Below are 17814 nucleotides of genomic sequence, written 5' to 3'. Positions count from 1 at the left end.
CATAGCTGAGCAAGGAGCAAACACCAGAAAACAAACAGTATTGTTCGGCTTCTCTATACTCAGAGGGCTAAGAAAGCTTGCTTCTCTCTTTTTTTTTTTTTTTCTTCTTTTTTTTTTTTTTTTTTTTTTTTCCTTTGCTAGGAGGATGGAAAGAACAGACACTGATTCAGGTTGGCACTTCTCTTCATTTATAATGGGCATACAGTTCTTGTAATGGCCAGGCCTAAAAAGAGATCATTAAGGGGAGCAGAAGCAGCAGCAAAGCTTAAAATTCACAAGGGTGTCTCAACTTACGGAACTGCAGCAAAAGCAGCTGTGTTCAACAACTTTGCCCAGCCAGCACAACAAATCTTCTGTCAAATCATGGTCCCAAGACATGGCTTCCTATTCGGCATGACTTAACCCTACCCCACACACATCAAAATGCTTTTGTCAGAACATGTGTCAGGCTGCCTCTCCGAGGCTGCCACTCACAAAACACCTTGGGCTGCATGTTCCCATATCTGCATCAGTCCTTTAAAGAAAGGAAATCTATTCAAAGATATTTCATTCAGTATAGACTTTTCTGTCTTTCCTCTCCCCCTGCAAAGAAGCAGGTGAACTAGTTCAGCAATGATGGCAGAATCCAGCGGCACATTCAAACATTTGGATACTTAAATATGGGGTAAGGCAATAAAGAGTGTGTTGCCCATGCAGTTGGAGATTCTCTGGGCCATCTGGGATGATGTGACACTGCCTCCCTATGATGTGACACAGGACACTGTCACATGTGACACAGGACACTGCCTCCCCCCGGACCAGAGCCTGGGCTAAAACTGCTTGAGCATTTTTAAAAGCACCAATGTTAACGTGCCCAAAAAGGCCCCCAATACCCTGTCAGTGTACTCAAAGAGGCGGTTTTCCACTGGCTGAATACACTTACCTACTGCTATGTAAGATGATCTAAGTAGTCATGACATCTTTGTGGAACTGGGAAATTAGACCCTGGACCTAGTGGATATTCAAACCCTACTGGAGTGGCAGCATGATGCCAAGCAGCCTACATCCTAGTGGCTAAAGTGGCATTCAAGACTCAACTGCCTTAAGAATGACACACACTATAACTTTAGATGCCCGAGATGTCCAGGACCTCCCACTAAAACCTGCAGATATGATCCAGAAAGCCTCACCTTTCAGAGCTCACCTTTCAGAGTTAGTGACAAGAAGAGGAGGAATAACAAAGAGCATTCAAATGGCACCAGCTGTCTGTGTTTACGGAAGGAAATCCCAACAGATGAAACATAATGAACTAGTCATTTGGCCAAAGGCACATGGGACTCTAACAGCTGTCCCTGCTCCACTGATGAATAAACTCCTGACTAGCTGTGACTGGATCTGGTGGTAGCTAGATCTGGTGAGAGTAGGACTCTGCTTATGCACAGCCACTTGCATTTGAACACAGAAGATTCGGTATGTGTGTAAACCTAAAGATTACTTTTCAGCCTTTCTAATTCTTTTGCTATTATGTCCTAAATGCCAAGGGAATTTAAGCATCCAACTAACTGTTAGGCAGTGTTAAGGCCATGGATTTCTTGTGACCTACATCAAGTATGTGTCCCTTACACACCTAAGTGAGGTACAGTTGCCAGGAATGCTTTGGGGGGGTCACCAGATCCTGGGCAGATAAAGCAAAGTGTGTGGCAGTTCGACAAAATCACTGAATGGGCTGCCTTATGTGAAGTTAGATGATCCTGAGAAGGACATCAGATGCATATTAGTCACAGGGCAAAATACGAACCTCCATGAAATGCACATACCAGAGCACTCTCTAATTGCTTTAAGTCAGTACATTCTTCTTTTATTATTGATGGTAAGACAAAATGAAATCAGACAGAAATCAGTCAAAGAAAGCCTTTGAGCTGCCCTTCAGAGCTATCCTTAGCTTCTCATGGACAGCTTGCAATAAAGAGCTGCTAACCCTTTATAAACAAGGAAAGCAATCCACATGAATATTTAGCAATTTCAGCTTGTAGCTACTAACAGCTATGGCCATCACCATGGACAGGATACGGAGCAAGACAATCATCCTGTCTGAGCCAGTAGTTCAATTCTTACATTCTTGCTTTTTTTTAATCAACTGCACCTTGAAATTGCTGATTTACTCCTAGGCTGAGTAATTTATCTACAGCATCCCTTTCATTTGTAGAGACATGTGACAGATGGAGATGCTGTTCCTTTGCAGTCCAGAGCATCCCTGCCTGCCAAGGTCTCCATCCTACTGCCTCCAGGCAGCTCTGCAGAATTATTTCCTATCCTGTCCTTAGTGATTCATAACACCGTGGCCTGCAGTCTTCCATACTGGGGGAGGTAGTTCTGTGTTCTCACCACAGTAAATCTGACTGCAGGAGTCTGGATGGGATCCCCACAGCAATGTTATTTCTCATCATGGTACTAATGAAACAACAGGACATGCAGCTTGAGGCTGGGTATTTTGGCAATCGTCTTTGGTTCTTCGATGTTCACACACCCCCAGGATTATTCTCATGTAAACCTTCAAAGGCCACTGCTGGCAAATGAGTCTCATCTTGCAAAGTGAGGACCCATTACGCTAAGACTAAGCCCTTCCTTGGTGCAGCAAAGCTTCTGTTGTCTTGTAAACCTCCAGAGCAACGCAGAGTTTATTTTCTCTTCACCATGACTTCAACAGAGAAAGTCCTTTAATTTCCCTTACTTTCACATTTATTTTCCAGAGAGATTTATATTTCCAGACCAATATGAACAATGCTGTCATCAATGCCAAACTTCAGTGCTGGTAGAGAATTGGACACACACAAGTGAGAGTGATAGAGTGATGTGAAATACTCTCAAACTATAATTGGTACCAGGCATCGTGCAAGTTTGTCTTTAGTAGGCTAGACTGTGCTATCATTACTTATTGTCTGAGCACACATGCACACAAGGAGTCCCACAAACATCAGTAGGACAGCCTGGTATGCAAACTGATTACAAAATAGATCATATCCTTATAAAGAATGTAAAAAAAAAGGTAGATCTGCCCCAAATCCCTTGCAGCCTAAATATGAGACAAAGATAGTAGGTAAAGACAGACAAGAGAGAAGAGGGAAACTGTGATGCACTATTTTCTCAGGGTGCCATGCCAGCATAGAGATATAATGTCAACCTTTTTTCAGCCTGGCAGCTGTAAAATGCACTGATAATTTTTGACAGAAATTTGAAGTAGGAAAAAATGTAGCTTTGCAAAAGCCTGCAAGGAGAGCTTCCTGAGGACAAAGAGCAGCAGGGGACAAAGAGTGCATCTTTAACAAAGGGAAATGGAGATTTTTACTGTAGGATGATTGGAGGCACGGGCTGCTTTTTGTAGGGTAAAGATGTGCAAAAGTACATTTGCTGCCTGTGAGCAGCCTAAGACTGCATTACTCAAGGTCAGAGAAAGGAGTGCTGCAGTAATCAAGAAATTATAAGGTAAGAGCCTGAATAAAAGATTCAGATTTGTGGATGGATAGGAAATGCCATATCTTAAATGTTATGCACAAAGTACATGAGACATGCAAGCATAGCCTGGTTTAAAGGAATAATGAACAAATCAAAGAGAATACTGGAGTTTGGTAAAATTGTAATGCTTTTTATGGTCCTGGATGTCATGTAGGCTGGAGATGTTGCTCATGGTGGTCTAAAAAAGAGATGCAAGGAAGAATTGGAGAAGAAAATTAAGTGCTCTTTTAAACACCTCAAGATAGGCTTCTAACCCGTCTCAGAACAACTAATATGCTATATACAACAAAGGACATCATATTTTTTAAGCAGAAAGAAATAAAACCAGCAGAATGCACTGTTAGATGCTTAATTTAGTGTGCAGCCATTCATGTCAGCAGAGGATATGAATATGTGGTGACTTACTGCTGGCTTGCAAACCTTTACCATAGCTCACACAGTCATTGCTCTTGCTGGGGAGTATATGGAGAGTTAGGAGGTTGAAAAACTTAAATCCTTTCTGCTCCCCATGCAGCTGTGCTACTAAATGGATCCTTTGGAGTTGGTAAAATTAAAAACTATATTTTTAAAACAGTTTTAATGGATCTGTTTAAGAATTGCACATTGAATTTCTTAGCACATCATTTACTGCACAATGTTTTTTTTTCTGGAATTACTGTGTCTCAAACTAATCTTTCATTCTGCTGTATAGATACTTGCCTGAGATTATGAACGATGGCTTGACCAACCAGATCAACAATCCAGAAGTAGATGTGGACATCACAAGGCCAGACACCTTCATTCGACAGCAAATCATGGCCTTACGTGTCATGACTAACAAACTGAAGAACGCGTACAATGGGAATGATGTCAACTTCCAGGACACGAGTAAGAAGCCATTAACTGTCATTACATAACTGTAATTTTGGAACCCATTTATAAATTGGCTCTGTTGCAATGACTTACTGTGGTCTTTGTGCTCTGCGCTGCTGACAACATAAAAAGTCTTTTTCTGTTCCATGAAATTCCAGTTATATAATTGTTTCTTTTGCTTCTCTTGCTTATCTTCATGTTTAATACATCCAGACACTGAAGGCTTTCCATAATGCCAGCAGTCTGATCCTTTTTCAGAAGAGCACTTAATCGCTTAATTAAGTCACAGTGGGTTTCATTTGGAAGCTGTGCTGAATGAAATTTAGCACCACCAACACTTCCTCATTCCCAATGTGTTCATCCCCACTGGAGTGCCAAGTAGAAAGGAGAAAAGGGATGAAAGCTGTAAGCTATAGCACTCACTCTGTTTCCCTCACTCCTTTGTGCCAGGTGACGAAACCAGCGGCTCAGGCAGCGGAAGTGGCTGCACGGACGACATCTGTCCCACCGAATTTGACTTCGTCACCACCGAAGCACCGCCTGTCGACTCGGACAGGAGGGAGGTGGAGGCTTCAGCCACACAGCCTGGCTGGTCACTGCAGACATTGCTCGTCATCTTCCTCAGCCTTGTACTGCAGAGACAGTGGAGATAATCCTGGATCTAGTCAGAGAAACTGTGTTTTAGCTACAGAAACAGCCTACTTTCTTCTTTTCTTATACTCTTGGACAATGGACCATGCCACAAACACTTGCAGTTTTCTACAAGACAGCAGTTATTGCAACCTGCTTCCCATTTTAGTTTTCCCAAAGAGTACCAGGTGCCAGACTGAACTGCTTCCTTCTTTTTTCGGATATCTCTGAAGACAATATCCACTCTTGAGAGAATTCTTTCTCAATCCTTTATTACAGGAGACTTTCTGAGCTTCATTTCCTTTTATGCTGCAAAAGGGAAAAAAGATCTTACAGTATGTGTTTTTCCCCAGTGAGAAAAAAGATGGGGGAAGAAATCAAGAAAGTTTTCTTTCTGAATCAAGCCTGACTCAAGGCTGCTGCATTTCGACAGAATATCAAAAAAAAAAAAAAAAAAAACCAAGACAAGAAAGGAACAAAAAAAATGCAACCGTTCTTCACTGACAGCCAGGTTTCCTTTAGGAACTTCTGTAGGATGATTCAGGTCATCAGAATGATCACTGTTATAGGGAGGAAGGCTGGATTTTTTTTTCCCCAACACTAAAAAAGTATGTCTCAGCAGTGAATTTCTTTCACTCCATCTGCCAACCACATCAGATTGGTATGAAGGTAGAGAAGCTGAAAAATAAGTTTATCTTTTAGTATGGTAGTAGCTCCACTAGCTTCAGAATGTCACGTTACAGTTGCTTAGGATTTGAATCTTAATGCCCAGTAAAAATATGAGTAGTAGCATGATTTCACTTAGTTTCTTTTAGGATTTATCCGTGTTATAGAATTGTCACAGTTTTCCACTTAGCTCACCCCTGTGAGCTCACCAGCCATGATGGTAATGTTAAACAACTCTCTTGACCCCTCACGGGCTCAGACAGAAAATAATCTCTTGTGATGTAATCTTTTTCCTTTTGTTACTGTTCTGACATCGATTAGAACTTTTTGCTACTATGTCCATTACCCTACCAAGACAGCAATTCTCTAATAGACTAACAGCAACCAGATCAATAGTGTGTTTCACACCTAACTACATCTTTCATATCAGTTAATTTCAGTGTCGCAAGGATTTGTTCTACAAAATTTCAGATCAAACAAATATACAGTACTGACATGGAGATTTCTTTCTCTTTTTTAGTCTTAGTATGATCATCTATTTTTATATATATAAATATATATATACAAATCACAGATTTTAACTTCTTAATTACAAGCTCAGGGTTGACACTTCTTTATAAGAAAAAAAAATGTTTGGTCAACCAACTCTTCTTTTTTTGCTGCTCTGAAAAGTAACCCTTTAATGACTGGTGAGCATGAAAATCAAAGAAGAGAATTTTTTACATATCCAGTTGTCCATTTCCTAACAAGTTTGCAGGTTGGTGGAGAAAACCTTTCTCATATGTGTGTATTTGGTGGAGGGGTGGGGGGGAGCATGTGAGTTTGTATGATAGGCCTAGAGAAGGACATGGATGTTAATTGTGATGGTAATTGTACTTCAGATTCTTCAAGGATACATTGCTTTAATAATCATTGTCTAAATGGTTATGGTCTGGGATAGAGTTTCCCTAATTTGCATCTGGTCATAAAACCCGAGATGGAAGCTGTTTAAATCTTGGACAAATGTGTGTCAACAATTAGACATCAAAATCTTCCTTCTTCTATCAACCACAGACAAAGGATTTTTGGGGCAGTTCTGTGTGATGTTGAAATTATTTGCCACAAATTTATTTCCTGATTCTTACATTGACTCTGGAAATGGTATACACAAATTGTGGTAACACTGTAAAGCCAGCCAACCACATTCCAATTTAGCAGCAGAGCAGGTAGATCGTATCCATTGCAATTGCTTTTTCTTGTCAAATTATAATTAGCTATCGATTTAGGCATGAAATTAAAATAGAAAACACACAGCACGTTAGAATAAAGTATACTTAAGCACTTTTACCAAAAAGTATTTACAATCTATTTATATAGTGTGTCTAATAACAAAAAGCATAAGTTTTGAGCCACTTGTATTCAATTCCTTTTCTTCCCCATTTGTTCACTTTGAAATATAATAATAGATAGCAGCATAGAATCATAGAATCATGAAATGGTCTGGGTTGGAAGGGACCTTAAAGATAATTTAGTTGCAACCCCCCCTGCCATGGGCAGGGATGCCATTCACCAGATGAAGTTGCTCAGGGCCCCATCCAGCGTGGCCCTGACAGGTGGCCTGTTCTTCTGGGCCCAGATTAGTATGTCACTGTCTAAGTGTACAGATCACACGGGTCTTACATGTGTAAGCATAGCAATGCTTCCCACTTCTCCAAATGTTCCGCCTGGATCAGGTCTTCTGATTGAGCATTTACTGTGTCCAGGAAGTTTAAGCCAATCCTCACAGGGTTTTTCTTTTGCCTTGGTACAGCAGGTATCAAGCAGAAAGTCTTTGCTTTTAATTTTTTTCCTGAAATTGCACATGTTGTTTTCTACAAGGAGAACCCTTTAAAAATCTCCCCTTTCCATCTCTTTCTACCCACCTCCACATCCTCTCTACATGCTCAGCAACTTTGTTTCAGAAGAAGTTAAGTTTGATTTTGATTTCTCTGGTTGTGTGTTTATTCAGTGGTAACTGATTCTATTTCCATCTGATTATTCTGGATCTGAAAGACAGGCAAAAGTGTCCAAGCCCTCTGATGCAAGTCCTCTGTTGTACTTGCTCCACACTGCTAGTGAAGAAGTTGACGGACTCATCAGGTTGTTGTGTTAGCCTGGGCATACATGTAGGTGATCTGATGACTGTTTTCAGCTGGTGCAGCCAAGGTGTGTGTCCAGGGTGCTCTCATCTATCTGCAGACCTCCATGGACTTTTGGACAAGGAGTAAATTGGATCCTTTTGGACAAGGAGTAAGAAAGAACCTGGGGTTCACTGAATGCACTCATCACTGGAGGAGCTTGCCCTGCTCTTCTTGAACTGGATCTTATACACTGCTGCTCAAACAACACACCAGCTTAATCTTTGCCAAAACATGATTCTTGCAGGAGTTCTGCCAGAAATGTTTGTCTTCCACATTATTATTTCTCCTCTTATTTTCCTACTATGCATGGTGATATTTTATGAGGAGACAGAGATGCCTTTGTGTGAAGTTACTGTGTAGACATTTCTTTAATAGTCCCTAAAGGTTGAATACACTCTTCACACATTGCATTTTTCTGAGATTAAGAGAGCTATTACATCTACAGAGAAAATGAAATGGGGAATGAAGGAGAGAAAAGGCATTCATGTTCATAAATGTGAGAATCTACATAATTTCCAATTATTCTATTCACACATCCTTTGCATCCAATAGTTCTTCTTCTGAGGCAATTTTTTGGTGTGCCACAATTTCAATATTTCTCTTCTGTTAGCAGCAGATAAAGTAATAAATTATAGAGAAGACAATTACATGTTGAAGAAAAAGGAGCTAAGTCCTAAGGAAAAGTCCTTTGTTTGTGTAAACCCTCTATGCTGCGCAATCTAGAAGTTCTTCACGTGTAACGTTCTTTTAAAGTGGAGGCTAATAAAAAATTAGATGTAATTAATTACATAACTATTGCTGTAGACCCCTGTGAGGTTCTATCTTTTCTATGTTAACTGAATTGTTTTTTGCATCATCCTCAAATTTTTCATGTTCATTGTACTGCAGATTTTTCTGTAAATGCAGTGCAGACTACCTGGACTCTGGCCAAGCTTAGGCATTTCAAAAAAAAGACAATCAGAAAAAATTGAAAAAAGAGATTAGAGATTTCCTACAAAAGAGGAAGAGGAAAGGAAACTGTGCCTCAGTGTTCTGGTAAGGGTTGATCTATCCCAGTTCCCTAAGAGGCATCATAGACCTCTGTCCATGGAAAGCTCTGAAAATCTGAGTCTCGGATGCACGAATCATCCCAGTTCTGTGGAACTTTTTAGGAAAAATTATTCCCACAGATGTGTGAACCAGTTTGAGCTGCTTCCATGCAAAATGGCTTTACTGTGCATGTGACTGGGCAGTGGCACAGATTGCTCAGACAGGCTGTAGAGTCTCCCTCACTGGAGATATTCAAGAACCATCTGGACACAATCCTGTGCCATGTGCTCCAGGATGACCCTGCTTGAGAAGGGAGGTTGGACCAGATGACCCACTGTGGTCCCTTCCAGCCTGACCCATTCTGTGATTCTGTGATTCTGTGAGCTGGAGCTGTTCTTGGGAGGTGGGCTCTATGTGCAGTGTCTCAGTAGGCAGCAGTTGCCTTCAGTTTACTAACTGATTTTGAATCATTATCAAATGTAACTATACTTATTCACTGAAACTTTTATTACTTCAACATAAAAAATAAATTACAGCACTGATGCAAATTGTGGCTTTTGTTTTTAATTTGCTTCCAAAGATAACCCACTAGAACTGAATACAGAAAATTTTAGAATGATTATGCAGGTTTCCATAAATTTCATTATGGATATTAAGAAGAAATCCACATTTCAAAGACCACAAAACTATTTTTACTATATTAACCCACAAATGTTCAAATCTGCTAGAGGAGAATGGATAGATTTAACAGTAGAATGTAACATAAAATTGAAAAAAGCCATAATTTTAAAGGGAAATTCAGCAGTCAAAGGCTAAGTCTTAGTGTCAGTACTGAGATTATGTTGTCAAAATATAATAGAGTCAGCAATGACTACTTTCAAGAAAAATAGGGCAGGTGATGCACTGAACATGGCAATGTTTTCATTACAACTACTCAGACTGTGAGGATCATATTAATATGTGTAATTATGACCCTTTTTGGATAAGATAATGATAAAGACCAGAGTGCCATGGTAACAGGGTATGTGAAGGATAAATGTTATGATAGTAACAATTTCCTCATCTGTTAAGCAGTATAGGAGACATAATGGAGAACGAAAAGCTTCGATTTTTAAAATAAAGTTCTAACATCGGGCAAAAGTGATGGTCTCAAATTAATTCAGTCTGAACATTTTGCAACAGTCTGTCCTATTCAAATCTGCTGACCAATGCAAACAACCGATCACTTGAGGGTAATTTGCCAACGTAACATGAAGTGCTCACTTACAGTTTTTATTTACTTTTTCTACTAAGCTGAGTATATAGTTTATGATTCTGATTGTGGATCATATGAGGTCGTAAACAGACTTGTGCATTGCACCTATGTGAAATCTTGGTGCCATGACAAAACAAATGGGAGCTTTGTCATTAACAAGGATTTTGACTATAATCAGGGAGAAAAAAATTAGTCCCTTTTTTTCTGGAAGCTGTTCATATGTGGTTCATTTCTGACTCTTAATAAAACAATAACACTGTCCATAAAAGAAGTGACATTAGAATTGTCACCTGCAAGTTTTCAACCTTTACTCCAAAGCAGTTGCAGCCTTTCTGCCTGGTTTCCCCATAGCCGAGGTCTCTGGACTTTCCTGGAGTTCAAGAAAGACATATGTGTTTGTCCATAGCTTAAAGTCTACACAGTTTAATCAAATAATTTCAAGAAATTGGATTGGTATTTCAGTCAGTTCTTATTTCACCTTTATATTTAATTATGTAGCACTGATAATTAACAATATAACACACATTAAAGGCTTTTGTTTCACACTGATTAAAAAACCTTCTTCCTTTTCCTCCTTTATTCTGCCACCAAGAAATCTGTGCGGCTTAATACTTAAAGCAGTTGGCAGCATCTGGTGTGTAGTTTGTTTATTACATTCAGAACAGCTGCATTACTAAGAGGAGTTGTCTTTTTCTTGAGAGGGAATAGGGAAAGAGCGTGTCCATTTATCATTAGCAAAAAAGATGTACAGAATGTTGACTATTTATCTTAGATATAGTGGAGGTCCATCTGTCAGCATTTCTGAAGAAGTTTTAAAGTCAAATTTCCAGGGAAGACAAATCTACTCCCACTAAAACATAAATCAGTATGGCTTTATTCCATGAGAATAATAAAGAATATGTGGCTTTCAGTTCCAAGCATTGAGGAAGTTAGAAAGAAATTTGATTTCTCCAAAGTGAGAAGCTAGACATTTAGACAACTCTCCTTCTCTCATCTCCTGCAGTTCTTTCGTAGCTCTCCAGGGCTCTCCTGAGCCCCCACACAGATTGTCCAAAGCAGGGAGCCTCCTAGGGAAGCAAGTTGTCCCTGCCAACAATGGAGGGGTTTTTTCCCAACATGAATAGAAAGACACCTGAGGAATGAGTCAGGGCAGAGTGACTTCAACAGTGAGACCCAGCAGATATATATGACTGTGGGGGATAAACAATAAAATCAGGCGAGGGACAGCTGGAGCTCCTCACATCTGTCCAGCTCTTCTTTTCAACCTACTGCCTGTGAATTTTCAGTGTAGTCTGATTATAACTATCTACTCATGGACATAGAAAAGGCATAAGTATTGCTTCACAAGTCAGCAGTGCTTTGGTAGTCTGCTGCAAAGTTTCTCTCTCTCTTCTCATTTTCCTGGTAGACTGTCTAATTCTGTATCTTTCAGACTCTGAGGAAGAGCCTACTACTTAAAACAAATTTCTGTGTGTCAATAGTCAGTTTTTCATTTTTAAAAAGTTTTATTTAGGCACAAAAGTTGTTCACATGTCTCACAAATATTACTCAATTTCATTATGCATCTAGTGAGTTTTCTTCTCCAGCTTGAAAATTACATTCAGAGGAGGCTTTGGAGAAACCCAAACTCCATTAACCCTCTAAGTTTCTTAGAGGTCTCCCAAGTTCCACTAAATATCCCAAATATCAGGTTACAGGTGGACAGTGCCTCTTCTCATCCCTCCTCTCCTCATTCCTCACCTCAAAGTATCATCCTGGCCTTGAAAACCTTTCAAAATAAGTATTTCATCATTTCAGCCAGTACATAAAAAAAAAAAAAAAACCTTTTGCCTTCGTGTTTCCTGATGATAAATAATTCTAACTAATGCTTCCTGTATGCCACATGTCCTATCTGTCTTTGAGTGACCAATGTTGGCTATGACAATTTTCTTCTCCAGACTGAACTGTCTTTTCCGTCATTTTTAGCTCACTGGATTTTCTATCTCCCTTCACCAGATTTCTGTGCCTTTGGTAGCAACTAAAGCTTCTATTTTCAGACAGAGGAAGCAGCAACAGGGAGATTTGGTTCACTTATTTGCGAGGTTTCTATTGGGCTTTATCAAACCCCACCCTGAGCTTTTATTCTCTATTCTAAACATGCTTGTGTGGATGTATGTTCTGGATTATCTGACATAAATGCTGCTGACTCTTTTTTCCATCTATAATTAGAGCATATAGATTATATTTTGGGCTATTCATTCAACTGTGGCAAAATTCTACTTCTTTCTCGTAACTATAAACTGAAATTTCTCTTTTGTTATCTTCTGGTATGCTGATGAGCTAGCAAGGCCAACACCAAAGATCTTGTGGATTTTCTATAGCAAGATTAACTGAACGGGCAACAGCTTCTGGAAACAATTCATATTGCTTCTGCAATTGATTATTTTGAGGTCTGGTGTTGGGTATTTTTTATTTAATTTTATTTTATTTTTATGTTGTGGGCTTCATTTCACTTACTTCACACATTGGCTACATGTATATTGCATTGTATGCATGTAATGCAACAACAGATAATTTTTTTCAGCCTTTAGATCACACAGAAGATTTTTAAGCAGTTGGTTGATCTTAGGGGTTTTTTTAAGAGCTACAGAGTGACGATCAGTCTCAAAAATTTGCCCAAAGAGTAGTCAGAGGTCTTCAGATTTCAGCTTTGTGCTATTAGTTCAGTTTGAGGCTCCAATAATATTTTGTTAATAATTTGTGAATATGTGTGTGTACTTGAGTGAGGAGAAGGGAGCTTTTGCATCTCTGAAATATTCTGATACTTCTTTTCAACTTCTGCCTAATCTGAACACAAATCTACAAATGAATTCACATTCAGATGTTCAGGGAAGTCAAACTAAATAAATTGATGGACATTTATAGACAGACTTTCCCCAGGTTATTTTTTTTTTTTTTTTTTTTCTGATGAGCAACATCATTTAATTTCCACTAGCAATTTTGTTACATTTCTCAAATTCAAAGAAAGGGTGTTGTTTAAGTAGGTCAGATTTCTTGGTTTGGATATCAATTGACATTTATACATGTTTGTTAAACTTTTATGACTCAGACATATGAACATTGCTTGAAAGCATGCAAATTGTTAGCTCTGGTTTTTATGCTATATTTCTAGATTAGTATTTAACATAGCTAAATGTGAATTTATAGAGATGATATATGAATGCAAATCAAGTTTAGAATAAAATTAGTTTTAGAAATGGGGTTGGGTTGAAAAGATATTATTAAACTTTAAACCTGCTTTTCTAGTGATTTGGTTCTAACATAATCTGGCCCAAAAAAACCCAAAACCAGTTTATAGCTCATTCCTGAAACTAAATAGTAGTTTCAAATTTGGAGGTTTCCAATCAAAATTAAAGTTAGAGAAAAATCCCAAGTTCTCCCATCTCCAAGCACTACTTACAAAGATAGAATATTTAGCAGCATATGGCAGTGTGTGTGTGTATATATATATATGTATAGCAGTATATCAAGGCAGGGTTTGAACTTTTAAGGGAAAGATTCTTTATGGCTTTGTAACTTCAGAGAAGTATAGTACCACAGAAATAGACAGAAATAGAAAAATATATACAATCATTTGGATACATTTGTGAAATAGGTTTCACAGAACCTGATATTTTTTGTGCAAAATGCCTTAAATCACTTTATGTAGGGCTAATGCAATTGAATTTATTTCTGTATATAGCCTTTTATAGTAAACATTTTGGATGCAACACTAGACTTTTCTTTCCACTGCAATGATATACAGCCTTATGATTACTAACTATACCAGAGAGACGATGAAAGCTCTGGTTTACGAGCTGTGAATGCACTTTCAGTCCACTTATAGACTGAGAGCTTGGAAGCAAGGAGTGGTGACAGTGCCAAGAGCACCAAGACCTTCCTGATGGGCAATGCCTACATTCTCTCAGTCCTTTGCAACTGGCCCTTTTTCCTCTCATGCCATCTGTCTTCATGAAAATTGGCTGCAACTTAGGGCCTCTGATCATCCCACCAAGCATTTCAGGGAGCACATTGCCCTTGTAGATCTCTAGTCAGTCAGCAGAGATGGGCACCTCCATACCTGGGAAGGGGTTTACCTTCCTTCCCAGCATAGGCTGCAGGGATGACAAGGTTTGTCATGGAGAAATCTCACTTAAGTGCCTGGAGGTAGATGCCACTAGTGAGACAAGAGGTCCAGACTTCATCCAGACTCTCTCCTCTGCTTTTTTTTTTTTTTTTGTTGGTCCAATGATGCCTCTTCTTCACACCAGGGCTGGAGTGAGGAGCCTGGAGAGGAATTCCACCTGGAGAAGTCACAGTACAATGGCTTCGTTTCTGGGCCAAACCAACCCTGGTGTAACCAGATGTACAACCAACATGTGTTTGTTGTTCTGAATGCTGCCTGATGCTGCTGTGTTTGTATTCTTACTTATAAGACATTGGAACCAGTCAAATATCCTAGATTCCAGCAGACTGCCTTCAATGCACATATGCACAAGGGATGGAGCTCAAACAGGTCTTTTCTGAAATCCCAGATGTCTTTGCAAGGCTGGTAAATGTGGAAACTTTACAGTGCTAAAGCCAGCTCAGACAGACAGAAAGGATGATGATACACATGGCCAAAGGACAGGAAGCAAATTAATGCAGGGCCTCAAAGAGTGAAAAACTGCGATAAAGATACCCTTTGGGTTGAATCATTAATGCACTTAGTTGTTTGTCAGTCTCAGCCCTTACTGCATCAGTGAAAGGAAAATACACTTCTAAGAGGTCAGTAGAGAAAGCAAGGTTAATACCTACAGGTTAATGCTGACAAATCACTAACACACCTCTTAAAAATAGCTGAGTAGTGTGACAGAAAAAACTCATTAAAAGCTGAACAATAATTAAGCACAGCTTCATCTGTATCCCCCTCCATCTCTTGAGATTCCAAATGAGGAAATTATTTTTCATTCCCTAGAATACTTCTTGAGGGGTTGGTACTTGAAATGTGGCAGAAACCAAAAGCCCTAGCTGTGAAGCACCCATTTCAGTCCAATATTCGAGGCCTCCTGCTCTTCCACTTTGTTTTCCTTTTGCGTTTCTGAGAATGGCATATGCACATAGTGCATGTGAGGATGCATCTCTCTCCCTGTATGCACATTTATGTATGCATATACACACATATATGTATCTCTACAAATACAATCACAGACCAGTAAATTTCAAGCACATATGCTATAAGAGAGTATTGGAAAGGCTCCATTTACCACAATACTAGACATAGACCTAATTAGAAGAATCCCAGGCAGGAACTTGTGCTTTAAATATGTTTATACCTTGTGTCTCTATAAGTGTTGATGAAATTTTCTGAGATAACTGGAAAAGAGTGAGCCTGCAGAACTTAATTTGGTAACATCTGCTGCTATTAGTAAGGAACAGATAAAACCCACAATTTTCCAGATAAAAACAGCAACCTAGATGGTATTTTGGGGCTTTACTGACACGAATTTCATTATTCCTTGGTTTCTATTTGCACACAAAAAAACCCTGTAAAAGCTCACCAAGCTTTTCGGAACCCCTACTTCCTTCCTTTCAGGCTACAATAATTGTTAAATGATGACTTTTCTACACTTATGGAAGTGTGTTCTTTAAAAATGAGTTGGGTAAAATACTGGTGATCAAAACCATCATCCTAGTTGGTGGTTTTTTTTAAAAAAAGTGAATTCATAATGCATGGAAATTGGATCTTACTTCTAATGATATCATCTGGCCCCCCTTAACTGAATTACAGATTTATAATCATACTGCCACTGTCCATCACCCAAGAATGACATGGCACAATACCCAACGGATTACCCCTGCAGCAATTGGGTCTTTTTCATTTCTTTCTTCTCCACATACTTTCCTCCAGGAAGTTTTGATTAGTAGAAATGCATTCAGATTTCCCTGTGGATAAAAAGAAGGGAAGTGTTTGACATTTTCCAGGCAATCTCAGATGGTACTGCTCAGCCCACTGCTTTTCTATTTCCCCCTGAGTCTTTACTAAGTCCAGTGCACAACAGCTAATGTGGTTTTCACAAAACAATGATCAGTAATGTAAATACCATTCCTTCCCTCAAGATTTATAATGAATTCTGTGTTCCTTAAGCTTGTTTCTCTCACAGTTTTTCATGTTAAAGATGATATTTGGAAATCACAGAACAGTTAAAACAGAAACCATTGTGTTTCTGTTCATTAGTAAGAAAAGCTTGACTGCAGGGATATTTTGTTGGCAGGGTTGTATTAACAGTCATCTACATGCATTTACATATATGTGTATATATATGTAGAGCTGCATCTGCTTCTTTCATATACCTTTAAATTACTACCAGATAATGAATGTCCTCCAATTAAACTCATTTTTTGTATTGCATTTTCCTGAAATATAGACATTAGAAGACCTTGCTGCTCAGCCAAGGCAATTTTGCCTGGTGCAATATCATGTTAGTAGACAAAGGCACTTGAAAAAGTCATGCATTTTATTTTCTGAATCAATACTTCTTTTGCTGCCTATTGAAAAATCCTTTATTTGTGCTTACAACACATCTGAGAGCTAGAATAGGATTGTAATATTCAGTAACAGACTGAAACAATAACTAGCATTCTTAAAGATTAATTTTATTTGCCCTGCCTTTTGCCTGCAAACATTATCCACATAATGCTTTTCAGACAGATTGTACCTTGTTAGTTTCCCTGCTTCATAGTACACATATATTAATGAATATGTATTTCCATTGGCGACGGTGTAAGGCAAGTTATTTCTCTCATAGTGTTATTCTACTGTTTATTCATGTGCATATTTTAAATTTGTAATGGCTTGTTGGAAAGTCTAATTGATTGTCACTGACTACTAGCCAGAGTTTTCTTTTGTTAAGACACCATTACATAAAATTCTGATCATTACATGAGAATTCACTTCTGATTGTTAGATCTAAACTATATTTTCTTCAAAATCACAGCAAACTCTTTATCAATGAATCTCCACTAAAACATTGTGTTAAAAATGTCAGAAAACACAGTTTTTCCAGTTGTCTTCATAAAAAGAAATAGACTTTCTGAGTTAAACAAGAAGATATATTGACCTTTATATGAATCTTGCCATAATTGGCAAAACATTAAAATATAGAACTCACAATTCACAAACTCTCTATGCAGAGAGAGCAATAGCTCAGCTAGAAAATACCAGATCGCTTGTCAGAGAAGTCTTATTGATGCAACACACTTGCAGACCATCTACTGCAATGATCTGCAATCCTATGGTATGTATAGGATACCTCTAGGTATCCTATAGGTACTATAACTACCGTGAGATATAGTAGAGAGAGTGAAACTCTCTGCTTCCCAGTGCCATGAGATTTCAACTGTCTATACAATCAACAGACAGAAACAGGAAAACACAGTCTTTCCACTGGCTGTAGCTACCTATACTGTACATTGCTCTGACTTCTCTCTGCTGACAGCAAAGGGTATTCTTGGTCTGGCATCACAGCATGACAAGCTCTGTGACTGATTCATTACAATCTTCAGCTTAGAGACCTTTAAATACATGCACAGTGCCATAGGAGGCAGTTTGCACTCAGCCCATTAATCCAAGTATTAAGAGATAGGTGGTCAGAAGTAGTTCTTTTTGGTGAGGTAACTAAGTGTATGGATTAAGACTTCCCAATGTAACTCATTTGAATTCAAAGTTTAGAA

The 17814-nt window shown here is 38.8% G+C and overlaps 1 protein-coding gene across 1 annotated transcript in view; it reads left to right on the top strand.

Annotated features, from left to right (window-relative positions):
• The window catches only part of GPC6 (glypican 6), a 726495-nt gene extending 721163 nt beyond the window's left edge, over positions 1–5332 (top strand). The window contains exons 9-10 of the mRNA XM_053970101.1: positions 4184–4359; positions 4795–5332. Coding sequence (XP_053826076.1) covers positions 4184–4359; positions 4795–4997 — 379 coding nt within the window. The 3' untranslated portion in view covers positions 4998–5332. The remainder of the gene's footprint in view (positions 1–4183; positions 4360–4794) is intronic.
• Positions 5333–17814: the final 12482 nt, after the last annotated feature.

The sequence above is a fragment of the Vidua macroura genome, chromosome 2, assembly GCF_024509145.1.
Source record: "Vidua macroura isolate BioBank_ID:100142 chromosome 2, ASM2450914v1, whole genome shotgun sequence".
Classification (NCBI taxonomy): Eukaryota; Metazoa; Chordata; class Aves; order Passeriformes; family Viduidae; genus Vidua; species Vidua macroura.
The sequence above is the reverse complement of the archived record's forward strand: the minus strand, read 5'-3'. Positions and strand labels throughout refer to the sequence as shown.